The sequence below is a fragment of the Galeopterus variegatus genome, unplaced genomic scaffold, assembly GCF_000696425.1.
Source record: "Galeopterus variegatus unplaced genomic scaffold, G_variegatus-3.0.2 Scaffold4330, whole genome shotgun sequence".
Classification (NCBI taxonomy): domain Eukaryota; kingdom Metazoa; phylum Chordata; class Mammalia; order Dermoptera; family Cynocephalidae; genus Galeopterus; species Galeopterus variegatus.
The window spans coordinates 156,120-182,664 of NW_007730441.1; the positions used below are offsets into that span (position 1 = coordinate 156,120).

The following is a 26,545-nucleotide window of genomic DNA, read 5'->3' on the forward strand; positions in this document are numbered from 1 at the left end:
CTTCTATCCGTCAGTGGGTAGGTAGGTCGCGGCGCCTGGACTCCAGCAGATACTGAGGCGTCCCCGTGCGCCCCCCGCCGCCGCTCACCGCTGCTTACGCTCCGCCTGCTGGAGCCGTCGGGAGAGATCCTCGATGCGCACGTTCTTGAGTTGGAGCAGGTGCTCCAGGCGCCTCACCTTCATCTGCAGGACCTGGGCCGCGCCGTGTAGAGGTCAAGTTCGGCGGCCCGCTGCCTCCTGCCCCTATCTCTGCAGGCCCCAAACCCCACCCCACACCTCGCCCCCGAGCCTTCCCAGTGCGCCCTCACCTGCACTGTCTCCTGTGAGGCCAACAGCTCCTGCTCCTTTTCAGCGATCTGGAGGACGAAGCTTGGGTCGCCCTGCAGCGCTTGGCTATACGCGGTACTCCGCGGAGCAGGCGGCTGCCCCGCCCTGGGGTGGGAAGAAGCTTAGTGAAGGCCTCGATCTCAGACCCCACCGTCACCTCTCCAGTGCCCTTGGTCAGGTCTCCCCTCTTCCACCTTTCCCCCTTTCCTGCCTCTTCACCTTCCCAGGTGCATCCTGCCCTCACCCCCCACTCCCAACTTGTGCAGGGAGATCACCAAGCCTGGTGAGGTCAGGAACTCCCAGCTTCTTTACCTGAGCTGCCCCTCTCCTTGGGGGCCTGGGGCACCTTCCCCTCTGGCCTTCTGGGACAAACCTGAAACAAGGCAAGTGGAGGACTGACGTGCTGGAGTCCCATTGTCCTGTCTTGCCCTTCCCCACCCTCACCCCCACCTGACAGCCGAAAGGAAAGACAAGGAGAAAGCTCCTCCTGTGAAGAAGAGAAAGGCCACCTTACCTACATCCATGTATCCACTGCCATCCTGGGGAGCCAGCTCCTGAAAGAACCCACGTGGTCCACTGTGAGCCCCGGCTCATCCATTCCCACAGAGCCCCACGTCCCTTCCGCAGTACCCCAGGCCAGGCTCTCTCTAGCCTGGCACCCTTCCCCTACACTCATCGCCAAGGCGGGGATTTCCGCCGCCTGGGAAGCCCCCCAGAGCAGCTGGAGAAGTTAGAACCGGGTGGCACCTGTAAAGAGCCTGCGCCCTGCTTCCTGCGTCTTTGCCGCTGCTCCAGGCGCTGCCTCAGCGGGATGAGCACCAGCTCCACCACGCCCGGGGCGCACTGCGCAATCTTGCGCATCACGTCGTCCGGTACCGAGAAGTTCAGCCTGTTCAGCACCTTCCTGGGGGGTAGACGAAGGGGTGGCAGACTAGGTCCGGGGGGAAGTAAATGAAGGGGATACGGTAGAAGGAAGGTGGCACGGGGTCGCAGTCCTGAGTGGGGAGCCCTGGGAGAGTGAAAGGGCACCACATCTGAGACACCTTGCTTGGGTGTCCCGAGGTTCCTTGTCTAACTCCCAGTAGAAGAGTTCCTTGATTTTTGTTACCAGACGGATTCTGTCTGCTTTGGCACTCTCCACTCTGACACCAACACGGTCGCAGCCTGGGCAGCAGAGACCATAGCAGGTGAACGGGCTGGGGCAACTCTTCCTGGGAACCGGGACTGGTGGCTGGAGATTCTCACTCCTGCACCCGGGTATCTTTTACCTGTTCAGATGACCCCAGTTGCTGAGCTTCTGCTGGAGAGAGTTGGCAGGGACATAATTGTGCATCTCTACCATCTTGGGGAAGTAAAACTTGATGATCTCTGCGACCAGGACTGAGTGAGGTGGGTGGGAGCAGACATGAAAGGTGGAGGAATGGGGAAGGGGGAAGGGGTGGGAGAAGAGAAGGGTGGAATGGGAGAACCAGGGGTGGCAGAGTGGTGGAACACAGTGGAGAAGCAGAGACGCAGAAAGGGGAGGAATGATAGGGAGGGAGAAAAGAAAGCGAGATCAGTGATTAGGCAGAGATGAAATCTCCAGCATACCTTATAGGAGCTGCATCCCTTCCCCATTCGCTCAGGGCATGGGAAACTGAGATCTCTGGTCCTCTAGTAGAGAATGAGTCTCCAAAACAGCCCTTCAGGAGCCCAGGGCCCCACCCTAGGAATTCACATGGGTACACACACACACACACACACACACACACACACACACCCCAATACCAAGGTCCCAGGAGAGTCACAGATTTGCATAATCAAAGATATACGTGATAAGATCCCTCTACAGATAAACACATAAGGCAGAATGTGTAGGTACACAGGACAAACACCTGCCAGAAACACATAGGTGTACATATAAAGCACACACACACACACACACACACACAAGCACAAAGAGTCACATATGCAGACAGCTTCCCCAAATATACATATACAGAGACATACTTCTGTCATTGAAATCCCAGGAGACATTCCTAGAAACACAGACACTTAAACAATCACAAAGAAACATTCATGCAAGACTCCCCTCATAATACATACAGGACATAACATGTTAACAAAGATATGAACACATACGTGCTCAGACTCCTCCTACAGGACAGACATAGAGAACACACAGCACATACAGAGATGCACAAATACAGACACAGATACACACACATCACATGCACACAGGATAGAACATGTAGACATACGTGTAGACATACATTGTACATACACAGTTGCAAATAGAAAACACATACACAGGCACACACACAAACTTCTACAATTGAAGTCCCAGGAGACAGATTCCTCCCACCCTTCCACACCCCCCCACACACGCACACAGACACCTTACACACGCAGGACACATACAGGACAGAACATGTAGACACACACAGGGGCGCACACCTCCATCACTGAAGTCCCGGGAGAGGTTTCGCTTGGGCCGGGACAGAGGGATATTGTCCACCCACAGGTACAGCTGGTGCAGCGCCTCCTCGTCCACGCTGCTCGCCATTGGCGCCCACGACGAGGCCAGATCGTTCCAGCCTTGCGGAGTCCAGCCCCAGCCTCACGATTCCTCAAGCGCCTCCTCTCTCGCCACCGCGGTAGCCCAGACCCGCCTCCGCTTCTTTAACCCAGGGACTCACTTCCCAACTGGGAGCGGCCATATTGTTTTCTGAAACCATGGCAACCACCCTCTATAACTCCCCCTAGAGTAGAGGCTTCTGGGAATTGTAGTTTTTTCTTCCAGCAACTCCTCTCAGGCCAAAGCTTTGAAAATGTGGTTATATGTCCTTGTCTTCCCTCCTCCCCAAGAAGGTATAGCCTCTGCGCCCGCCACCTGCTGACCAGACTCTGACCCACTCTGGGACCTGCCAAAGCCGATCAGGCCCCCAGAACTCCTGCACCAACATCGGGGGACTGGGAGACCCCTTCTGGGCCTTTTAGCTGTGGGTCACAAATGAAGGCAGCACCTCCATGTTTGTCCGCTTTATATATAGAGGCTCACAGTTAATAATCTGCCACCCACTGGACTGTGTAATATGCTGTGACAGAGCTTCCTTTTTGGGTCCCTTCCCAAAGCTGTGTGCTCATAGAACCATTGCTACTCCCCACCTCCCAGCAGTGTTCTGGTGGGACATTTAACATGTATCCCAGGGAGAATGTCAGAGTTCAAGGCCAATACCTTGGGCAGGTCATTTAACTCCTTAATCCTATTTCCTCCTTTGTGAAACGGGAATGGTTTTCACCTACTTTTCCCAATGGGTAATAGAAAAGCTTTGCAAATAGGAAAAATATTTATATTTTCATAAGACCTATATTTGTATGGCGACCGGGGGAATGGATGCTGGTTATAGGTATAGAAGCGGCAAGAGCTCCTGTAGACACTTCCACATCCCTCATCCCCTCCAAAGAGCTATTTTTCCAGGGATTAGAAATAGATTTAAAGGGCCGGCCCATGGCTCACTTGGGAGAGTGTGGTGCTGATAACACCCAGGACACGGGTTCGGATCCCTATAGAGGGATGGCCGGTTAGCTCACTTGGTAGAGTGTGGTGCTGACAACACCAAGTCAAGGGTTAAGATCCCCTTACCAGTCATCTTTTAAAAAATAAAAAAATAAAAAAAAAAAAGAAATAGATTTCAGCAACTGGTTTCATTTCAAAACAGCACTACCCTTAGGAGGGTTAGGAAAATGAGTCCCTCCTTAGTGAAGAGACACTTCTAGGGTCAGCCTGGGGAGAAAGCTTGCTTCCACCACAGACTAACGGTGTGGCTTTGGGCACATTACCAGACCTCTCTGAGCCTGTTTTCTTATGGTACATCCTAATGGCTTTGTTAGCATCTGAAGTGTTTAACACAGGGCCTGGGACACAGCAAGGGCCCTATTAACATCAGCTGGTGTTATCATTAATGAGACAATCTCATTTCCACCTGACAATATTCACGTGCCCGAGAATATCTTCCAAATGAGGTGTTCTTGTTGGCAGGAGACAAATGAAAGTGATAATTTGCCTTGTTGGTACTTGAGGTGAGGGACCTGGGTTGGCCAAGGGCACTTGGGGAGAAGGCCACTGCTCCCTCTTACTCACTCTAGACTAGGCCAGAGGATAGGTAGGGCTTCCTGTGACTTTCTGGTCTTCTCCTCCAGGGAGGGGCGAGGGAGGGGAGTGATGGAAAGAGGAATCTCTACTTTTTGTTGTTACCTAGTTTCAAAGCCTTCAAGGCCTAGAGGGGATCCCTGAGTGCCAGAAGTGTGGAAGGCAAAGAGTGGAAATCACTCCACCTTGTTTTAAAGTCATACATAGTGGCCTTGCCTTTCTAGAACAGACCACACCCAGGACAGGCAAGGGACAAAATATTACCTGGATATCCCCCCCTTAACATTCCAGGGTAGGGAGAGGAGGAACTTGATGGGGGGGGGAGGATGTCCCATCCTAGAGGGGGATGCACTTCTGAATTCCTTGTTCATAAATGCAAATGATCACTTTTTAGTGGCATTTTTGACGTGTGTTATTAAAAAACATCCCTACTTCTCCTTTTGAAAAGAACTTTCGAGGAGCCAAATTAATTTTGGAGATGACAAACCGGTTTGGGGCCCAGAGCTGCCTGCCTAGCTCAGACTCAGGCTCTTCCCTGGCTGTAACTGCTGGGCCTGAGAAGGTTAGAGGGAGGGACTGGGCCCTGAATGGAGAAAGGGGGTAAGATCAACAAAGGGGCCAGTCCTCACCTTTGGGCTTGGTGCTCCTTGGAGAGCACTGCACAGGGAGTTACCAACTCACTCTCAGCCTCTTGGGGTTGCAATCTGTTCCCAGCAATTTCACTTTCCTCCTGTCACTGTCCCCAAGCGTGGTCACCAGGCTTGGAGATGCCAGTTACTGAAAGGCCTAAAGGGCTTCTTCTTAAGGCACCAAAGGAAAACCAAAGGGTACCCTATATGCCCCTCCAAAATCCAACGTGGACCACAGGGACTGCCCAACACCTTTTTCTCTCTGTTCTGTCCCCACTCCCACAAGGGCCTACTTTAAGCAGCCTTGGTAGGCCTATCCCCAGCTGCATATTGTTTGATTTGGCCCAGTAGAGACTGTTGGCTCCCTCCCTCCTGCCTTAGCAAAGTGACCTCAGCTTCTAACCCCAAAGCAGTGCATGGCTAGACTTCCTCAAAACCACCCACAGGTGGGTACCTGGAAGACCCCTTCCTCCCCAAACCCAGATGTAACATTGAGATATGTATGCTGAAGGCTCCCCCTGCCACACACCACAGTCAGGGCCACCCTCTTAGCACTTGCTTCCATGTCCCACCACAGCAAAGACTAAAGGGAACCAGGAAAGCACATGTCACCAAGACAGACGCAAGCCCAGACCATGAAGGATGCACCCTTGGCTGTTAAAATGTTCACTCCCACAAAAGGGAAGTGGACAGATTTATTGAATTCAAACTGGGAAAGGAGCAGCTGGACAGCTGGACTCTGGGCCCAGCCCCAGGCCCCTCTGCCCAGGATGGGCCCTGCCAGAGAGTGATGAGAGGCATGAGGTCTGCAGCTGCCCACAAGGGAAGTGCCCATTGTCACTCCCCTGGAGGGCCTCCTGGAAACCTCCAAACTGGACAGAAAACCAAGGGCCAAAGTCACATGGACTGGGCCAGAGAAAGGGACTGGGGAGGTGGAAAGCAGGCAGAGGCAGGCTCAGGAGCCCAAGGTGAGTTAGACTGTGCTTCTCGAGGAGGCCTGGGGGTGTGGGTGGGGGACTGCCAGCCTTGTGGGGCCCTAGGCTGGACCTTACTCTGGAGCCCTTCCCAGAATGGCTTTGGGATCCCCCCCACCAAAGACCTGATGTGAATGGCAGAGGGGAGAGGCACTCTCTGGCCGGGAGCTTCCAGAGCCCACCCTGGTGGTGGCTGCTGTGGTCTAGTCCACTGATGGCACGGTGTGGTAGCACCGGACAGCTCCCCACCCACCCCACCTGATCCCCCGAGCCCAGGGGCAAATGGGGAGGAAAGAGGATTCTGAGAAAGAGGCAATAAGCAGGCAGTGAGGCTGACCTCAGCCCCTGGCCCTACTGATGTGACTGGGCCTGTCACAGGGCCAGGGGAAGCATTACCAAAGGACCTGGGGCTCCCCACTCTGGCTCCGTCCACAGTGGCTGCCCAGAGAGTCCTCTGCCCTGGGCTGGTGCTGCCAATCTGGGTTGGCTAGGCCCAGTGGCTCAGCTTTGATGTCCAAGACCCCGAACTCCAGCCTGCCTGGCGTGGTTCTTCCTGGTCACATGGACCAGATCATGTTCCAAGTGGAGGATGTGGCTCTGCACACGGTCGTCAATGGGGAAGGACGTAAGGTACCTCTTGACCATGGCGAAGTAAGCCATGGCCTCCCCAAAGCTGGGTACAGGCACCTCATCACCGTCCTCATCATCTTCATCGTCGTCATCATCATCATCCTCATCTTCCTCCTCATCCTCACTGTCCGACTCTGAGTCCTCCCCACCTTCCAGGAAATGGAGGGTAGGGTACTGGGCCTCCTCCTGGGCACCATAACCCCCGAAGCTGCCACCGGCCTCCACCACTCCCTGGGCCCAGTCCTCGGCCTCCAAGCCCTCAGAGGAGCTCTCCTCCTCTTCCTCCTCTTCCTCCTCACTGTCATCAACATCACCCTCCTCCTCCACCTCCTCTTCCTCCCCCAGCCCCTCTCCTTCACCCCCTTCCTCCTCCTCCTCCTCGCCTTCTTCCTCCTCCTCGCCTTCTTCCTCCTCCTCCTCCCCTTCACCCTCCTCTTCTTCTTCCTCTTCTTCTTCCTCCTCTTCCTCCTCCTCCTCTTCCTCCCCCTCACTCTTGAGAGAAGTGGTGATGGTGGCATTAGGGCCACCCCCGAAGCCGGCTTCACGAAAGCAGGCGGCTATGTCCGAAGGCTCCACTGCCTGCCAGGCTGCAGCCACAAAGTGCAGGGCCTCCATGAGGCCCAGCTGCAGGCCCGAGCGATCCTGGCCCTCTAGCGCGGCCATGGCCTTGAGCAGCATAGCCTGGCGGTAGTGGCCCTTCACCTGTTGGACCACTCCCCGCTCCAGCGGATGCACGGTGCCCGGTGGGAAGAAGGCCAGCTGCACATGCCGCAGGCCCGAAGTGTCCAGGGACTGGGCAGCCAAGCGGCCGGCCAGTAGCAGAACCCGGCGAGACTCTGCAGCCATTCGGGTGTCCAGGGCCTTCAAGTACTTGGCCAGGGCCTGAGTGGTGACACCACCCTTAGAGTTGGCGGTGTAGTCACAGGGCAGACCGGCTTGGCCTGCACGGGGCTTGGCAGACTTGCCGGCCACCAGCGGAGGCAGCTTCTCGCTGCCGTCTGCGTTGGCGCACAGCAGGACGCTCAGACGCTGGGTGGCCTGGCGTGTCCGTCCGTCGCCTGCGCACAGCCCCGCGGCCTGGTCAGGCAGGAGGTCGTACCATAGACTGGTCTCGGTAGCGCTGAACACGTCCTGAGAGGCATAGCCCTCGGCCACCGACGGCGGCTGCTCCTCCAGAGCGCGCCAGCCCGTCGTACCCCCACCGCTGCCCTCCGAGGGCACCGCGGCGGGGCTGGCAGGCGCTGCAGGAGCCCGGGGGGCAGCGTTCCGCGCCCGGGCGCGGGCCACGCCGCTGCAGGACACCACACCGTGACGGCGGCGGAAGCGGTCCAGCCAGCCGTTGGAGGCGGTGAAGTCGTCCATGCCCAGCTCCTCGGCTATACGCAGCGCTTTCTCCTTGAGGATGATGCCCTTGACGGGCAGGCCAGCAGCGCGGATCTGCTGGAACCAGGCGATGAGCAACCCCTCGAGCTTGTCGTAGGGGGACAGTTTGTTGGTCTTGCGGCAGGTAGAGGCCACACCGTACTTGCGCTCCGACGCCAGGATGGCGCGCTTGTTCTTCAGGATGGTGCTCAGCGTGGACGGCGGGATGTTGAAGCGCCGCGCGATCTCGCCCTTGCGCAGGTCCGGGTTCTCCTCCACCTCCTGGATGATCCGCGACTTCTCCCGGAACGTCAGCTGCCGCCGCTTGGGGCCCATCCCGGCGCGCCCCCCGCCCCGGGGTCCGGCGCCGTAAAAAGAATAGCAGCCGTTTTTTTGGTTTGGTTGTTTCGTTTGTTTGTTTTAATTATGGCAAATATAACCCACACTTTTTGCGGAAACTGAAAAATACAGGAAGCTAAAAATTGCTTTTCACACCGACACATGGAGAGATGCTCAGGTAATATTTTGATACATTTCTTTCCAGTCTTTTCTCTAGGTGCATAGTTTTCTTTTTAAAAATGTATTGTATAAAACTGGCATCTCCTGCTGTTTTACCTGGCATCAAGTGATGAGAATTTTTCCATATCGGTAAACATCATTTCCAACATGCTTTTATTTTATTTTATTTATTATTATTATTATTATTTTGAAGAGGACCGGTAAGGGGATCTTAACCCTTGACTTGGTGGTGTCAGCACCACGCTCTCCCAAGTGAGCTAACCGGTCATCCCTATATAGGGATCCGAACCCGTGTCCTTGGTGTTCTCAGCACCACACTCTCTCAAGTGAGCCACGGGTCGGCCCTCCAACATGCTTTTAAATAGTTGTATATTGTTCCAATTACCGATGAACACGAATCCATGTTACCTATGGTTACACATTTAGGTTACTTTTATAAGGAACACTACAGTTTTATTTTTATTTTTATTTATTTATTTATTTATTTTAAAGATGACCGGTAAGGGGATCTTAACCCTTGACTTGGTGTTGTCAGCACCACGCTCACCCAGTCAGCGAACCCGCCATCCCTATATGGGATCCGAACCCGTGGCCTTGGTGTTATCAGCACCACACTCTCCCGAGTGAGCCACAGGCCAGCCCGCAACACTATAGTTTTAAGTAATATTTGATGGTGCTAATGACATTTTAAAAGTTCTAGTAATCCCACGTTCTGTAGATAAACACTGATAACATCTTGGTGTGTTACTTTCTGAGCTTTTCCATGTGTATATGGGCTTTTCCACTAATGTATATGTTTACACCTACAGAAATAACATCATCTATATACATAAGCAGTATATACACATGAATCCCTGAAACCTCCTTCTTCTGAGTCAAACATAAAACTGCCAAGTTCATAAAACAATGAATGCATAGCGGTGTTTTAAAAAATCTCTTAGAGCAGCATGAAGGGGAACTCCAGCAGTAGGCAGAGGGGAAGGCTGTGACCCAGGCAGACCGGCTGAAGACCTGGGGCTGGCTGAAACTTCAAGTGAGTGGGTGTAGACAAAGAAGAAAAGAGGACCAAGGGCAGTGCCCTGGGTGATCCAAGGTTAAAGGTTCAAGAAAGGACCAAAAAGAGATTTGAGGAGCAGCTAAAGCTCTAGGAGGAACACCAAGCCAGTGTGGCGTTCTGGAAGCCGAGGGAAGAAAGTGTAACTGTGCACATTTCTCTCTGTGTGTGTTTATTGGCCATTTGAATCTTGTGAATCTTATAGTCATATTTTTTGCCCATGTGTTTGCCTTTTTCTTGACTTTTAGGAGCTCTTTACATGCTCTGAAGAGAAATTCTTTACGTTGCAGACATTTTCTCCCAATCTGCCACTTGTCCTTTATCTGAGCTTAGGGAGTCTTTTAGATATGAGAAGTTTTTAATCTCCAAGTAGGCAGCTCTGTCAATTTCTCCTCTTATTGCTTCTGTGTTTTGTGTCTTACTTAGAAAGACCTTTCCCACCCCTGAGATATAAAAAAATATTCTTCTGATCTCAAGGCCCAGAAGAAAACATGGGATACTTTTTCCAATAGAGGCTAGATCTGTGCTTGGCCCAAAGTCAGTGTGTGGTCACTGTGCAAAGGTGAATGTTAAGACCACCTGGTTGAGGATTCCTTTCCATGTGGCTCTAGGAAACTGTGTCTACATTTTGGAGGTTTCATCCAGGTGCGCATGTGTCCCTCCTGCCTCCTACCGATCTTGGCTTATAATCAACAGGTGTTTGGGTGAATGCACTGGGGGTGGACTTTTTTTTTTTTTACTTTTCTGAACTTTCTATGTTACCTTTAATAAGCAAGTACTACAGGCCCTTTAAAATGAAAAGGAGAATAGAAAGCTTGCTGAGGGGCATGAAGGACAGTGGTTAGAAAAGGGGAATGGGTCCTAGGTCTGCTGGGCAGCTTTGGGAAGCCTGTGCCAAGAGAAAAGAAGGTGGACTGTGGGTTTCTCTAACAGTCCTAAGAGTGGAAAGAGTTCTTACAGAAGGAGGTAGGGGTTCCTGGGGTCTCAGATGGATTAGTGGAGGAAATGGTCATTTGAGAGGGGGTAGAAATGGGCCTTGTGCACTGCTATAGGCATCAGGTAGACCAGGTGTCTGGAAATGGTTATGCCATCAACACATGTGTGTGGCTTCTTTTCTGTCCTGGAAGTGGCTGTGCCAATGCCTTCTGTATGGCACCAAGGAGGGGCCTGGAAGTAGAAGACACTGTGGGTATGTGGGGGAGGGGGCAGATGCATATAGCAGGAAGGAGGGTATCCAGCCATTTGGAGACATCCCTAGAATTCTCAGAGCATCCCAGAACCAAGAGTCCCAGGAGAAATGCCTCATCTCTCCCTCAGTCCCCCATAGAACATGCTTTTAAAAATAGCTTTATTGAGTGGTGGCCAGTTAGCTTAGCTGGGTAGATCATGGTGCTGATAACACCAAGGTCCAGGGTTCAATCCCTGTACTGGCCAGTCGCAAAAAAAAAAAAAAAAAAAAAAAAAGGCTTTATGGAGATATAATTCACCCGTTGAAAATATGCAATTAAAGTGTACAATTCACAAATATGTGCAATTATCATATGTCAATTTTAAACCATTTTCATCACTTTAAAAGAAACCTCATACCCATTTCCTTATACCCCTACACTCCCCTCCTGCCCAGCCCTAAAAAACCACTAATCTACTTTCTGTCTATAGGTTTGTTTCCTTGTTCTGAACATTTCATATAAATGGAATCATATGTGTCTGTTATGACTGGCTTCTTTCACTTAGCATCATGTTTTCAAGGTTTATCTATGAGGTAGCATGTATCAGCACTTCATTCTTTTTTATGGCCAAATAATATTCCATGTATGGATATATGACATTTTGTTTATCTATTCATCAGTTAATGGACATTTGGTTTGTTTCCACCTTTTGGCTATTACCAATAATGCTGCTATAGACATTTGTTTGCAAGTTTTTGTATGGTCATATGTCATTTCTCTTGGAAATGGACATACCTAGAAATGGAATTGCTGGTCATATGGTAGCTCTGTGGTTAATCGTTTGAGGAACCGCCAGATTGAGAACATGCCCTTAATTGAAAAATTATACCTGTTTTTTGGAAAATTTTTTTTTTTTTTTTTTTAAAGATGACCGGTAAGGGGATCTTAACCCTCGACTTGGTGTCGTCAGCACCACGCTCAGCCAGTGAGCGAACCGGCCATCCCTATATGGGATCCGAACCCGTGGCCTTGGTGCCATCAGCACCGCACTCTCCCGAGTGAGCCACAGGACGGCCCAGAAAATGTTTTAAAAGACAGAAAATTTTGAAGATAAAAACATTTAATTACCTTTAATTCCATCACTTAATATCGTTGTAAAAAAAAATTTTTTTTTTCTAAAGATGACCAGTAAGGGGATCTTAACCCTTGACTTGGTGTTGTCAACACCACGCTCTCCCAAGTGAGCCATGGGCTGGCCCTAGAATATTTTTTTAATGAGACTACACTTATTATATTATTTTTTTTTTCCTTTTTGTCTTTTTTACTGACTGGTAACGGGATTGCAACCCTCGGTGTTGCGCCCGTACCGGGGACCAGCAACGGGATCGCAACCCTCGGTGTTGCGCCCGCACCGCGCTCAGCCAGTGAGTGGGCATCGGTCTCCACATGGGATCTGAACCCTCGGCGGGAGCGCCGCCGCGCTCCCAAGCAGCGCACTCTCCAGTGCGCCACCGGGCCGGCCCATTATATTATTTTGTAGTCCATATTATGAGCATCTTTTCATGTCAATAAGTATCTACATTAGTGAGTTTCTAACTTCTTTACTCTGGAAACCCTTTGTTCAGAAGAATATTTTCTGGGAGCCCAACGTAATAATGAACAATTACTTAGGGAGTCCTTGGCAGGTGTCAGTCCTTTTGCCCACCACCCATTCTCTTTAGAGGCTTCAGGTATTGCATAGTCCAGAGGAACCGCCTCCTCTATTGAAGAACAATAACTCAGTGAACATACATATGTGTGCACTTTTATCATCTCCTTAAGTTAAATCTCTAGAAGTGGGATATTGGGGTCAGAGGCCAACCTTGGGCTCAGGCCTATGCAAGGTTTTGGGAGATTGCAAGAAAAGTAAATGACTTAGTTTCTGTCCTTCAATAGCTCAGCCAACTTGAGGAGATGAGATTTGGGGAAGGGCAAAGGAGATTTCAATGCTTAATGCCATACCTTCCAGCAGTTCCTTCTTAGGAATTCATTTTATAGGTAGAAGGCACAGACAATTAAGGGCATACTTGCTGCATCATTGTACAAGCTGTTTACTTAAATATTCAGCATTAGGGCCTTGAGTAAACATATACCATTATAGTACTAATATGGATCTATCTCCAAGTAAAATGAAGAAAGGAAGGTGTAGAACAATGTTTCATATACTGTTTGTGGAAAACACTATATGCCTTTTTAAAACATAGGCATATATATGCTTGTAGACATATAGATCTGCACTGTCCAGTATGGTAGCCTGTAGCCCAATGTTGGCTATTGAGCATTTGAAATGTGGCAGGTGCAAATCGAGACGTTCTGTGAGTGTAAAATGCACACTGGATTTTGAAGCCGTGGCATTAAAAATGTACACTATCTCATTAATACTTTCTATATATATATATTTTTTTTTTTTTAAAAGATGACCGGTAAGGGGATCTTAACCCTTGACTTGGTGTTGTCAGCACCACGCTCACCCAGTGAGCAACCGGCCATCCCTATATGGGATCCGAACCTGTGGCCTTGGTGTTATCAGCACCACACTCTCCCGAGTGAGCCACAGGCCGGCCCAATACTTTCTATATTGATAACATGTCAAATGATAACATTTTGAATATGTTACATCAAATAAAATATTTAAAATAATTTCACCTGTTCCTTTCTATTTTTTCTTATTTTTTGGCAGCTGGCCAGTATGGGGATCTAAACCCTCGACCTTGGTGTTCTAACACTGAGCTCTAACCAACTGAGCTAACCTGCCAGCTCTTCTATTTTTTTTTTTTTCAACGTGATTACTAGAAAATTTTAAATTACATATATGGCTTGCATTTGTGCCTGCCATTATGTTTCTATTGGCTAGTTATAGACTATCCCAGAAGAATATGCAACAAATTTATAATAGTGGCTGCCTCTGAGGAGGGGTCCTAAAGGATTGTGTGAGGTAGAAGACCGGCTTTTCACTGCCTTTTTGTACCATTTGACTTTTCTCCTTTGTCTGAATTTTTGGTACCATGTATCAATTTTTTTGGGGGGGCGGTGGCTGGTCAGTACGGGGATCCAATCCTTGACTTGGTCTTGTCAGCACCATGCTCACCCAGTGAGCTAACCAGCCATCCCTATATGGGATCCGAACCTGTGGCCTTGGCATTATCAGCACCACACTCTTCCAAGTGAGCCATGGGCCGGCCCCATGTATCAATTTTTAAAAACCATTTTACGTGTCACAAGCCATAACAAAAAAGGCACCAGAAGAAAAAGTGCCACAAAGGAAATGCTGTGTGGGAACAGGGTTGGAGAAGCAAAAGGAATTATGGAAATGAGGTAATGTTTCCTCTTCTGCCAAAGCCCCCGTGTCACTCTAGGCTCCCTTAAACAAGCCTAGATGCTTGATGTTTACAGTCTCTGCACCGGGATGTTTGTTTCCTTGAGAAGATGGAGCTTCCAGTGGCCCACAAGTGTGGAAATTAGGAGCTGTACGAGTTAGTCCTCTTACTATGATTGTTGCAAATGTTTATTTTAACTTATTTTTATTGACTAGGTTTTTTTGTTTGTCTGAATTGAGCACATAATCTATGATGAATTGGCAAAGGGAGATTCAGGAAGAGAGAATTGATATGTGGGATGCACTGGAAGAACCCTTCTGTGGTCCTATCCCTCCCACCCTCCAGAGGCGACCTTCTGACCGTGGGATTTCAAGGAATTCAAGAGTGTAACTCCTCTGTCTTCCCCCTCTCCGCCCCCCGCAGAGATTTGTGTTGGGGGTGGGATACTGCTGTGTTGATTTTGAAAATGCAACCCTCGGGGCAGTTTGCCTTACAACGACACACCTCCCCTCCCCCTCCAGCACTAAGGGCAGGCGCAGCCTCCACTGTGCGTAGTGGCTGGAGGTCCGGAGCTTGACCCCTGACCCAGGGAGGATGAACCGGAAATTCAGACCTGCCCAGCTTGCAGCACAGGGCCTGGCACGGCACAGTATGTGGGCAAAATGTTGAGAGAAGGATAGATCACGGTTCCCACCTTGGTCACCCCTCTCTGGTGGGGCTGAGGTTTTCCTTTCCTCTTTCTCCTCACGTCCGCGGGCCCACCCATCCCCCTGCCACCAGGCTCTCCCTGTTGCCACCCCCACCCAGGGCACCTCGGGCCGGATGGTTGGGACTGCACGGGAAGGGGCGCGAGGCTGCACGCAGCTCCTGCCTTCCTGAACTGCGCCCCTCGCCCGACCGGAGGCTACCCGCTCCCTCGGGAGACAGGACGCAAAAGCTGCTCACCGCCCACTGGCTTTCGGGTGCAGCCATCCGGTCTCGTTCCAGGAAATCGGGGTGGGCTGAAAGGTGATTAGATAATTAGAAGATGCTCACTTTAATCTGATAACAAATTCAGCCTCCCTGGTCGTCAAAGAAACACCAATTAACCAACATGGTGCCATTTGCACCAAATTAGCTAGGCCATCAAGGGGCGTGATACTTGCATAACTGACACCCTCCTCGACTGCCCGCACAGAAACCCATGCCTAGTCTAACCGTTAGAACTTCCTCTGGGGCTGCTGAAGAAAATTGGGCCCCTTGGGGTCACGCCTAACCTGGGCCCCCCGGAAGTGCCCGTCAGTTCCGCGGCGGGCCCCGACCGCCTGCGCTGGGGGCTCAGCTTGCGAATTAGGCTTTGCGGCTGCTCGGTGTCGCCGTTGCGTGGGGAGGCTGCGGGGTCAGAGGCGCCCGAGAGCGAGCCAATCGTGGGCCCGCCACTTGCCCAAGGCCTTGAATGAGTTTGTGAACTTCTCCACGCCTCAACGTGCCCATCTGTAGAATGGGATAGCGAACGCAGCCCGCCCAGCACAGCTGTGTTAGGCAAACTTGTCGGAACCTCTCACGGTCCCTACTGGTGATCGAACGTAATGTTAAACCGCGGGGCTCCTTCTGAGGCCACCCCTGGGGTTGCTTCCTGCGGGGATGTGTAGCACCAAACCACGTCGGAGGAGGCGGAATTCGAGAGGCCAGGAACCTCGCGCTCGGGGGGCCAGTGGCGGGGGGAGCTGAGGGGATAAATCCCAGTTCCTCCGCCGCACCCAGAGCCTGGAAGTGCAGCCTCGGCGCCTCTCCCCGCGGGCCCCGCCCTCCGTCCCGCCCTCCTCGAACCCGCGCCCCCATTGGTGGCGTCCGGCGGCGCGGCCGCTGTTATTTTTCGAATATATAAGGAGGTGGAGGTGGCAGCTCCAAGTCGTCTTCCCGGACTGGTGCCGGAGCCCCGCGCCCCTCCGCCCCTCCCCATCCTCCCCGCATCCCTGGTCTCCCTCGTTCCCGGCCCCCTTGCTCTTCCTTCCTCCCTCCCTCCCTCCCTTCCTTCCCCCTACCCCGGGCCCGCTCCCTCCCTCGTCCCGGCCGGCTGTGCCGCCCTGCGCCCGGCCCTCCAGACAGCTTTCTGCCCGCCCCACCGCGATGGAGGTGCCCCAGTCGGAGCCCGCGCCGGACTCGGCTCTCGGTCCGGCCCGCGTGCGCGCTGGCGCCGAGCGTCCAGGCCATCTCCCGGGCCTCCGGCTCGCCTCGCATGGCTTCCTGGGGTCCCCGGAGCGCGCGGCCGCTTCCTCGCCGGTCACCACCCTCACCCGGACCATGCACGACCTCGCCGGACTTGGCAGGTAGGACACCCAGAGGAGGCTGGGCATGGGGTGAGAGGCACCAATTGGGGTCCTGGGCCTTCTGGAGAACTGGGCGTGGGAGCCGAACCCAGGAGGTGGAGTGGGGAGCGTCCCGGGCTGAGCAGAGAATGCCCTTGCCCCTGCTTCAGCGGCTGTGCGGCTCACATCCTCCAGGTGACCTGCTCTGGGTCGCACAAGCCTCTGGTTACCCTCCCCCCCCCCCCATTTTGCCTTCACCATGCTGCCTCCCTAATCTCTGCCCAAATCGCCACCATTTTGCCCCAGACAGAATCCCAAGCCTAGCGGGGGAACTTGAGGGTGGCAGAGCAGTGGAGTTCTCACAGGTCCATGCCCCTGCTCCCTCCACCCCCAGTTCTGCCCCAGGGTTAAGGCGATTAACCCTGCTCCCTAAGCTAGCCTGCTGGGCTCAGACTGGGTTGTCTCAGCAGTGATAAAGACCCAGGTCTCGGCCCTTCCTCCAGGAAAGCACGAGGATAGGTGGCGTTTAGAGAAGGGCTCTCCAGGGCTGCTCTGCTGCCCCACCAACCCCCAGGCAGGCCCCTAGCCCGGCCTCCTGGCTCTTGCCCTGGGCTCACCTCCCCGTGCACCTGGGAGGAACTTTCCTAAACCAATCAACAAAGAAAAGATCTTTTTTAGGGCTTCAGTAGAATGAGCTTGCTTTGACCTGAGACGAGAGTCTGCCCTTGGTGTGCTCACCTCCTTGGTGTAGGGTCTCTCTCAGTTCTTCCCATAGTGAGGGGGCTGACTCCCTGGGGCAGTGCAGAGGCTGGACGTGCCTTTCAGAGATGGGTGGTGGATGGGACCATGGGCCAGCCTGCCCTTGAGCCCCACATTTACCTTTCTTCTTTTCTGAGTCTCTGCTTCCTTCCCAGGGAGACCCCAAATAGTCAGGTAGGGAGCCTGCTTTTCCGCAGCGGGCTGACATGCCTATCCCTGTCCCGGAGGACATCTGAATCCTCCCTGTCGTCTGAGTCTTCTGAATCTTCTGATGCAGGTGAGGCTCAGGGGTGCCTGGGGAGGTCTGCCAGTGCCAGGAGAGTTTGGGGGCTGCCTGGGTCTCCCGACTTCCCTGCCAATCAGATTAACATCCTTTCTACAAACTGGTGGGCCCAGGAGCCCCCTCACTGCCCACAAAATTGGGAGGAAGACACACCTCTTGTGGGGATCACCACACCCAACCCAGAATGGCTGAGCTGGTGGGAGGGTGAGATCTCAGCTATTTAAAACCAGGCCCCAAAGTCCATAGATCACCGCCCCACCCGGGAGACACTATGGCTGAAAGCTGGTTTTTTAAGAACACCCTTAGTTGAACTTCTCCTTTATAAAGCCATTGTCTCTTTTTAGAACAAATTGTTTTAAACCAGTTCAAGAAAAATGCTTAGCAAGAGTTGTGGTTTAAAAACGTGTACAGAGGAGTTTCCATAGTAAATAGAGTAGAGCCCTGGCCATTGGGGTACAAATGTGTCAGCCTTCAGGGTCCATGGGTAGGTTTTTGTTTCATTTTTAAAGGTATTGAAATCCAGAATAGAAACAGGTTTCTGTTTGTTTGTTTTTTCCTTTCTTGGGACGTGGTGGGAGAAAGTATACAGAAAATGCCTTTACTAGGGCCGGCCCGTGGCTCACTGGGGAGAGTGTGGTGCTGATAACACCAAGGCCATGGGTTTGGATCCCTATGTAGGGATGGCTGGTTAGCTCACTTGGGAGAGTGTGGTGCTGACAACACCAAGTCAAGGGTTAAGATCCCCTTACCAGTCATCTTAAAAAAAAAAAATGCCATTACTGTCAAACCAAGGCACTGTGTCCCCCCAGGTCTCTGCATGGATTCCCCCAGCCCTATGGACTCCCAGATGGCAGAGCAGACGTGAGTAGAGAAGGGGGAAGCCCTACTCCCAAGGAGTCGGCACCTGCCCTTGGGAATCCTACTTTTAGCATAAACTCACCTGGGAAAGTGGACAGACCCCTCAGGATCCCCATGTGGGGGACTCATTGACCTTCCTAATCCTTGTGATTCTGCTCCCTGTCTCAGAGAGGGTCTGCTCTCATTGGAAGCCAACTGAGAGTGGGCTCAGGGCCAGGGTGGTGGCGACAGTGGGCACTTGACTCTCAGTGGCCCTTGTCTTGCAGGAATACAAGCCCAGTATATGTCCCTTTTCTTTTTTGCCTATACACATTTTTTTCTGTGAAATACCACAATTTTTAAAAAATCACAATTTAAAAATACAGTTCAACAAATGCAAAACTTTAACTTGTTCTAGGCAAAACAAAACGTAGTTGCCTGCGGACTGGTTTGGCCCTTGCCCATCAGCAACCTCCAACCCCTGGACCAGACCCTTGTGAGAGGGAGAGGAGGGGGAGCTGATGGACTCCACTCTGGACAGACACCTCCCCCTAGGTTGTGGGGCATGGGTAGCACCTTCCAGAGCATAGCTGTTCCCATCCAGCTGTTAAGGCCCAAGCAGGGGGAGCACTGCCAGCCATTAGTAGGGACAGCTGGGCATCTCCAGCCTGGTCTGGGGGACTGTGGCTTTGGGTTTAGGGCGGTGACTGTCTTTCCTCCCATTGCCTTTGATCAAACTGGGTTGGGCTGCAGGGTTTGTTCACAAACAGGAAACGGGAAGAATTGGGGGGAGGGGAAACTGCAGGGTGGTTTTTGGTGGCACATAGACTTGTCCTTGCCTTACCCCCAAGGCCCAGGTGTAGATTGGAAACCAAGCCAATGAAATTGGTCATCCCTGATGCCAGGTTGGCTGGGGGAGGGAGGGGCATCCCCCTGACACTTAAGCCCTGAATGTCCCCCCACTTCTGCACCTGCTTTGACGGTTACAATTTCTCAGAAAGAAGTTGGTGTGTGTGTATGTGTGTGTGTGCACGCATGCATAGATGCACAAAAAGCTTCATGTGGCAGGTGGTCTCTGATAAATAGCTGGGGGGCGGGCAGAGCCCATATACAGAAGCTTATGGAACATCTGTTGGAATTCCTTGCCTGCTGGTCTCTTCTAAGGCAGGAGGAGGGGGTCCTGGAAAATTCCAGAGGAGGGAGGAGAGGATGTGACCCTGCACATTTGTCACTAGGGGGTCTGCTGTGGCAGACTGGGGTTGATCCAGGGGAGCACTAAAACAGGTCCCTGGCCTGGGGGGAGCCAGGCCAGCTCTTTACAAGGGGAGGGACAAAGGCCCTGGAGACACCCACATTGCTGAGTGACCATAGTCTGTCACCACAAGATGGATGGATGCCTTTCCTGGTGGCCATATGGTCCCACTGAGGTGATTTGCATACAGGTGGAAGGCCTGCATGCAGGCTGGCGAGACTGTTGCCTTGGTGATGCCTCAACAACCTGCGACCTGCTCCAGCTGCCTCCATCGCTGCCATTCTCTGGGCCCTCTGCCATTCATGGCAGCCTTTAAAATCCCAGGCTGCCTCCCATCTCCTCCCTCCCCAATACCTGGACCCCACTGTTGGTGGGCTTTCTTCCAGCCCCTCCCCTTCCACTGGCCTGAGCTCTGGCCCCTGGGCCTTATGGACTGGGGATCTGGCGTTGTGTGGGTGACGGGCTGCATGGGACCCTTCTCTCTCCTAGGTTTGAACAGGCCATCCAGGCAGTCAGCCGGGTCGTTCGGAAGTAAGTGCTCTGGGCCTTCTCTATCCACCACAGGATTTCCCCAGGGGTGTTTAGGGCTCCGGTGGAGGGGCATCCTGCCTGCTGTCAGTCCCTGCCCCTGACTTTCCTGGCCCTGAACCGTCCCTGTCTCCTTCTGCAGCGAGCAGTTTGCCATCAGACGCTTCCAGTCCATGCCTGTGAGTGTCCTCCGAGACCTGCTGGCCAGGCATGGGGAGGGGCAGGAGGCACCCCTGGTTCACCAACCAGAGGGTGGGCTTGACACAGCAGGGTGTCCTGAGTCTGGCTGCTCAGAGATGGATGGGCAAGCTGAAAGAGTTGGAGGAGGGGTGGGAGAAGATAGGGCCCAGGCTGGGCCAGAGGAATGCAGCCTTCAGTCCCTGCTGCCCTTCCTGGCTCTCTAGGTGAGGCTCCTGGGCCACAGCCCTGTGCTGCGAAACATCACCAACTCCCAAGTGACGCCAGACAGGTGGAGGAAGAGCGAGGCTGGTGGCAGAGCAGACAGCAGCTCTGGGGAGGACAAAGAGAATGTGCGTTTCCGGAAGGGCAGGGTGGGAGAGCTCCAGGGGAAGAAGGGGGCAGGCTGGGGTGGTTCTCTGGCACTGGATGACACCTCTTCTCCCATCTTGCCTGCAGGATGGATTTGTCTTCAAGATGCCATGGAACCCCACACACCCGAGCCCTGCCCATGCTCTGGCAGAGTGGACCAGCCGCAGAGAAGCCTTTGCACAGAGGCCGAGCTCGGCCCCCGATCTGATGGTACATCAGGAGAGTGACCCCTTGTGGGGCCCTTGGGAGGCAGCCTGGGGGGAGGGGAGGGTGATCCAGAGCTCCCAGGCACTGGTGACCTTTCTTCTGAAGGATGGGAGTGGGGACTGCCTCTGGTCCCCACCCCTGAGTAGGCTGTGTCTGTTCGTCACTCAAACAGTGTCTCACCCCGGAGCGGAAGATGGAAGTAAAGGAGCTGAGCCCCCTGGCCCGATGCCGTTTGTCCCGGACCCCCACTGAGGGGGCTACTGAGGAAGATGATGGATTTGTGGATGTCCTGGAGAGTGACTTAAAGGTAAACAGCCTTGCCACGCCAGGCCCCTCCCTCCTCCTCCCTGGGATCTTCCAAAAGAAGAGAGCTCTGAGCCCCTGCAGCAAGACTATGGCCTGATTCCAATGTCAGAAGAAGAATTTGAGGTAACTGAGTCAAGCCTGACCTCTGGCCAGTCAGAGAAAAGTGGGTGGCTGGTGCCACAGTAGAGGGCGGATGGGCAGGCTGGGGGAGCTCCTCGCTGCTCATTGCGGGCCCCAGCAGTGAGTGGGTCCCTGCAGCGAGTGGCCCTCGGGCTGCCCTATGTGGCAGAGCTGCTGGCCTGGGGTTTGCTGGGAGAAGAGGAAGAGCTGCACTGGAGGATTCGGGAAGGAGGGTTTGGCCTGTGCCTGTGGGTGTGACCATATCCTTGCTGATTTGGCCTCAGGATGACGATGCGGTACCCCCGGGCATGGAGAGCCTCATTAGCGCCCCACTGGTCAAGACCTTGGAAAAGGATCAGGTGGACCTCTGGGGTGGCTCTCCTCAGAATTTGGAGGGGTGGGTCCCTACCCTCCAGGTGGAATTGAGGGGTGGGGTGGGGGCTGAGCACTCTGACCTCTGACTTGCTGTCCCTGCCAGGACCTCATCATGTACAGCAAGTGCCAGCGGCTCTTCCGCTCTCCATCCATGCCCTGCAGTGTGATCCGGCCCATCCTCAAGAGGCTGGAGCGGCCCCAGGACCGGGACATGCCGGTACAGAACAAGCGGAGGAGGAGCGTGACCCCTCCGGAGGAGCATCGGGAGCCTGAGGAACCTGTGAGTACCATCCTCCTGGGCCGGGGCTGTTGCTGCCCACTTGGCAGATGTGCCGGGGCTGCCACCTTCTTGGCCAGGTTGGTGGCAGAGGGTAGGGGGCAGGTGGCAGCCTGGGCGTGGCAGGGAAAGAGGGTACTAGCTAGACAGGGCCCTGAGGGTTAGCCTCACCCTCACCCTGACCCTGGCCTCCATTTGCCTCATCTCCCAGAAAGTCCGTGTCCTCCGTTCAAAGTCCCTGTGTCATGATGAGATCGAGAACATATTGGACAGCGACCACCGAGAACTGATTGGAGATTACTCCAAGGTACTAGCTGGTGGGGGCCCCTCAGGAAGCTCAACCTCTTACCAATGGTGACAAGAGAATCAACCCCTAACCCCAGAGCTGCTCGGTTTCCCCCCTCTCCCCACAGTCCCGTTTTCTTGGTCCTTTGTAGCTTTTCATCCTTTATTCTCACGTCACCTCATTCCTCTGGCTCCCCTTGGTCTCCTGACTCTACCTCAAGTCTACCCAGGCATCCATTGTATCTCAACCTTGGAAAACATTTCCAGACTAGTGTCTGGCTTGGAACTACCTCATGCCTCACCCCTGGGCATGGCAGAGTGTAGGAGGCAGAGGCAGAAAGTTCATCTCTTCTGTACTTCCCCAGGGAAGGTTGTTCCCTGGGTATCAGGCCCAAGGGGCACCTCTTTGTTGCTATGGGAACCAGAGTCAAAAAAAATTTTTTTTTTTTAAAGATGACCGGTAAGGGGATCTTAACCCTTGGCTTGGTGTTGTCAGCACCACGTTCAGCCAGTGAGCGAACCGGCCATCCCTATATGGGATCCGAACCCGGGGCCTTGGTGTTATCAGCACCGCACTCTCCCAAGTGAGCCACGGGCCGGCCCCAGAGTCGAATTTGAAGGCCAAAGCAGATGTGGCCTCTGGACTTGGGAACAGAACACCATCCTTTCCAGGCTCCTATTCTAGTCTTACACTTTCACTTTCTCCTCTCTGTCTCTCTCTCGCTCTCATCCCTCCCCTTCAGGCTTTCCTCCTACAGACTGTGGACGGAAAACACCAAGACCTCAAGTATATCTCACCAGAAACGGTAAGCAGGGCTGAGCCATTTTCCAGGTGCGTTTGGGACCGCCGTTGGGCTGTCAGCCTTCCCTGGGGATGTGCTGGTACTGCACCCACAAGGCCAGTGGAAGGGATAAGAACAGACCCTGGCTGCCAGCCTGACCTGCTAGGACCCATCCCCATGACCTCCTACAGATGGTGGCCCTGTTGATGGGCAAGTTCAGCAACATCGTGGAGAAGTTTGTGATTGTAGACTGCAGATACCCGTATGAGTATGAAGGCGGGCACATCAAGGTGAGGCAGGGTGATGGAGACAGGCCCTGAAGTCCCCCTCTTTCAAGTCTTTTCTCTGCTGAGAGGATGAATTGGTGGAGGGTGGGTGCCTCTTCTCATGGGAGGGATCCTGCCCAGCAAGAGGTGGGGTCAGCTGTCTGAAAGATGGCAACTGCAAAGGGGAAGGGTGTGCCTCTCTGGCCCAGGGCTGTGGCCTGACCGCCAGCTCCTCTGATAGACTGCCGTGAACTTGCCCTTGGAACGAGATGCTGAGAACTTCCTGCTGCAGAGCCCCATCACTGCCCATAGCCTAGACAAGAGAATCATCCTCATCTTCCACTGTGAATTCTCATCCGAGCGTGGGCCCCGCATGTGAGTCCAGCTCTGCCCAGCCAACAGTGTGTGCACCTGGCCGTCCCTGCCCAGACCTGTGGGTGCTGGAGCCACTGGGATGGCCGAACCCAGACCCTCCTTAGCCTGCGCCTCTTGCCTCATCTGGTGGTCTGGAGCTGACCTCACCCCCGCTTCACTGTGCATGGCACCCACCACCCCCTCAAAATCTGGTTCCAAGTCTCCAGCAGGATCCTTCTCAAATTCCAAGGGCCCTGTCCCAGTCTTCAGTGACATTGACCCTCCTGGTGTTTGATGCTGTTAGGTCCCCATTGGAACACTGTGTCCTTGGTGTCCGCAGCACCTTGGATGAGCTCCTTCTCCTAAGTCCCTTCTGTCTCCGTTCATGCTCTGCCATGGCTGTCTGTCCTCCCCTGCTTCCTCTCCCAGGGTTCCTCCCAGTCCATTTGATTGCTTGTGCTCTCCAGCCCAGCCTCACATGTGTTCTGGGCCCTGCACCCAGACACCCAGCCAGAGTCATCATTCCTGCTGCCCTCCCTCTGCTCCAGGGTTCCCACTCATGGCACCCACCTCCATCTGGGCACTGGGACCAGTCACTGGGCTTTGGTCTTCCTCTTTTCCTCTCCCCACCTCTAGTCCTTGCCAGGTCTTGTCTGGGAGACCTCCTGAATGCATCTCTTGAATTGTGTCCACTTGTCTTCTCTCCTGCTACCTCTTTCCTGGTCCAGGCCACAGATATCTCTAACAAAGGTTGTGCAAATGCCTTCTAGAAACAGAGTGCTCACCCCCTTGATTTATCTCCTACTTTCCATTTCCAACCTCTTCTGTACCCAGTAGCCAGACTGATGTTCTAAAAATGTTCTTGTGGATGACATTCCTGTGCTCAAGAGCCTTCTGTGGCTCCTTAAGGCCCTCAAATGGGAGGGTACAGGGAACAGGTCCCTGATGTGCACCCCACCACATGCCCAGTTCTGACCACCGCTCCCCCATACTTGTCCAGGTGCCGTTTCATTCGGGAACGAGACCGTGCTGCCAACGACTACCCCAGCCTCTACTATCCGGAGATGTACATCCTCAAAGGCGGCTACAAGGAGTTCTTCCCACAGCACCCGGTACCATGGGTGGGGGTGGCCACAGTCTCCATGTGAGGGTTGGACCTCAGGGAAAGGGGTCAGCCAGGCTGTGGCCCTAGGAGAAGGAAGGGCTCGGTCCCCCCCATTCCCCTGTAGTGATGAAGGTTACCCATTCCCCCATATTGGTGGACCCCTCCCATCCCACCCTAGAGCTTCTGTGAGCCCCAGGACTACCGGCCCATGAACCACGAGGCCTTCAAGGACGAGCTGAAGACCTTCCGCCTGAAGACACGCAGCTGGGCGGGGGAGCGGAGCCGGCGGGAGCTCTGTAGCCGGCTGCAGGACCAGTGAAGGGCCAGCTCAGTCCTGCCACCTTCCTGGCCTTGTAGGGCCTGGGTGCCAACTGCCCTGTGGGCCTGCAGGGCTGAGGGCCTGCTGGAGGGCCCAGGTGCTGTCCAGGGGGAAAACGGCATGGGTGTCCTGTCTGTCTTCCTCTAGCCCTGATTCCCCTGTCTCAGTCCAGTCATATTCCATATTCTGGTGCCACCCCCACCCCCAGAAGAAAGCAGCCTGTTGAGTTAGTTAAGTTGGGTTAATACCCCCTTAAAGGCAGTGTTTTGTGTCCAGCAGGAGCCTTTTTTTCTTCTTCCTTGTTTGGATTAACCGTCTGTCTTCCTGTATCCAAAAATGCCCCTTTGTGTGTATATCAGCTGAGGCTGGGGGAGAGCCATGGCCCCTGAGGATGGGTTAGAGCTGAGCACCTCCCTGGCCTGGGAGTCAGCATTCTGCACCTGTGCACGTCTCCGAGCCCCCTGCCCCACCTGCAAGAATCATGAGTGTGTCTGCCATGTCACTCCTTTCTCTTTTCCTTGTTCCTGTCTCTCCCTACAAGCACCTCCAGCATAAACATAAGCTCTTCCTCTTTCCTGGTTCAGTGTTTACCTGCATGCTTGATTTGTTTGTCTGACTTTTGCCTGGCTCAGGGCACATTCACAGGCTATTTAGGCTCCCCCTGTCCAGTTGGGGTTAGAGACTCAAAAATTCATTACCCACGTGGCTCCAGCTTTTGTTGCCCTAGAAAGGGATGTTATTATCCTTGGGGTCCCCAGGGCAAGGGCTAAGGCCTGAATCATGAGCCCCCTGGAAGCCCAGCCCCCACTGCTATGAACCCTGGGGCCTGACTGGTAAGAATCTGCTGCTGTCTTGTCGTGGGTGGCCAGAAGGACGGATGGCCATGGACGTGCAGTACCTTGCACACGTGTGCTCAAACTGAGAGGAAGCATTCTGGTGAGCATAACAGCCTGCGGCAGGAATATATGTGTATCTGTGCAGACAGAAATCCTGTAAGGTTTGGAAATACTCAAGAAGAAATGTCATGGAAGCAGCTAAGCCAAGGACGCAGCTAAGCCAAGGACCGAGCAACCTCTGCATTCTGAACCTCAAGATGTGGGAAGGGCTGTCCTGGAAGGTGCTGATGAGTCATCTGTTAGGGCCTTGGTTCAATAAAGCACTGAGCAAGTTGAGTAACCGGCATGTGTGCTGTGGGCCCTTGACAAGACCACAGCAGACCCTGTGGGATTGGGGTGGGCCAGGTCAGCAGAGGCTGGAAGACTTCCTGGGTAGCTGACCTCATGCTCTCTTCCCTATTCTCCTGAAGTCTTCCATCTCTCGGAAGCTACTCCTGCCAGGACTTTAGACTCAGCACCTCCTTTCCCTACCCAGGCTCTTCTGTGTTTCCCCTTTCTAAACTCCACCAAAAGGCAAGAGTGGCCCCATCATTCCTCAAGGATTGTCAATGGCTCCCCATGGCCATCAGGATAATCTTTTTTTTTTTTTTTTTTTTTTATAAAAA

The 26,545-nt window shown here is 53.5% G+C and overlaps 3 protein-coding genes across 5 annotated transcripts; 1 reads left to right on the forward strand and 2 right to left on the reverse strand.

Moving 5' to 3' along the window:
* Positions 1-84: 84 nt before the first annotated feature.
* SPEF1 (sperm flagellar 1) lies at positions 85-3,052 on the reverse strand. The gene is made up of 7 exons (XM_008587274.1): positions 2,764-3,052; positions 1,596-1,707; positions 1,075-1,231; positions 842-881; positions 640-700; positions 309-432; positions 85-192 (listed from the first exon to the last, which is right to left on the reverse strand). Exons 1-7 carry the CDS (start codon positions 2,870-2,872, stop codon positions 85-87), a joined length of 711 nt encoding a protein of 236 aa, XP_008585496.1. The 5' UTR covers positions 2,873-3,052.
* A 2,893-nt stretch (positions 3,053-5,945) lies between these two features.
* On the reverse strand, positions 5,946-8,390 carry CENPB (centromere protein B, 80kDa). The gene has a single exon (XM_008587275.1). It carries the CDS (start codon positions 8,388-8,390, stop codon positions 6,564-6,566), a length of 1,827 nt encoding a protein of 608 aa, XP_008585497.1. The 3' UTR covers positions 5,946-6,563.
* Positions 8,391-16,261: 7,871 nt separating this feature from the next.
* Positions 16,262-26,220, forward strand: CDC25B (cell division cycle 25B). Of its 3 annotated transcripts, XM_008587276.1 has the most exons (16): positions 16,262-16,461; positions 17,355-17,476; positions 18,292-18,343; positions 20,061-20,102; positions 20,242-20,278; positions 20,504-20,629; positions 20,736-20,858; positions 21,028-21,162; positions 21,566-21,640; positions 21,760-21,936; positions 22,145-22,240; positions 22,962-23,024; positions 23,192-23,290; positions 23,508-23,641; positions 24,621-24,732; positions 24,904-26,220. In XM_008587276.1, exons 1-16 carry the CDS (start codon positions 16,262-16,264, stop codon positions 25,042-25,044), a joined length of 1,734 nt encoding a protein of 577 aa, XP_008585498.1. In that variant the 3' UTR covers positions 25,045-26,220. The 3 variants fall into 3 exon arrangements, with proteins under 3 accessions (XP_008585498.1, XP_008585499.1, XP_008585500.1); XM_008587277.1 differs by lacking the exon at positions 21,566-21,640; XM_008587278.1 differs by lacking the exon at positions 23,508-23,641 and having other exon boundaries at positions 24,904-24,996.
* Positions 26,221-26,545: the final 325 nt, after the last annotated feature.

Excerpts from the sequence above, each read along its gene's own strand:
- CENPB (XM_008587275.1), bottom strand. The coding sequence starts at position 8,390 with ATGGGCCCCAAGCGGCGGCAGCTGACGTTCCGGGAGAAGTCGCGGATC.
- SPEF1 (XM_008587274.1), bottom strand. The coding sequence starts at position 2,872 with ATGGCGAGCAGCGTGGACGAGGAGGCGCTGCACCAGCTGTACCTGTGG. Across the intron at positions 1,708-2,763 it reads CCGGGACTTCAGTGATGGAG|TCCTGGTCGCAGAGATCATC; the intron begins GTGTGCGCCCCT and ends CACCTCACTCAG. Across the intron at positions 433-639 it reads CAAGGAGAGGGGCAGCTCAG|GGCGGGGCAGCCGCCTGCTC; the intron begins GTAAAGAAGCTG and ends TTCCCACCCCAG.
- CDC25B (XM_008587276.1), top strand. The coding sequence starts at position 16,262 with ATGGAGGTGCCCCAGTCGGAGCCCGCGCCGGACTCGGCTCTCGGTCCG. Across the intron at positions 20,630-20,735 it reads CTGGGGAGGACAAAGAGAAT|GATGGATTTGTCTTCAAGAT; the intron begins GTGCGTTTCCGG and ends TCTTGCCTGCAG. Across the intron at positions 21,163-21,565 it reads TCCTGGAGAGTGACTTAAAG|GATGACGATGCGGTACCCCC; the intron begins GTAAACAGCCTT and ends ATTTGGCCTCAG.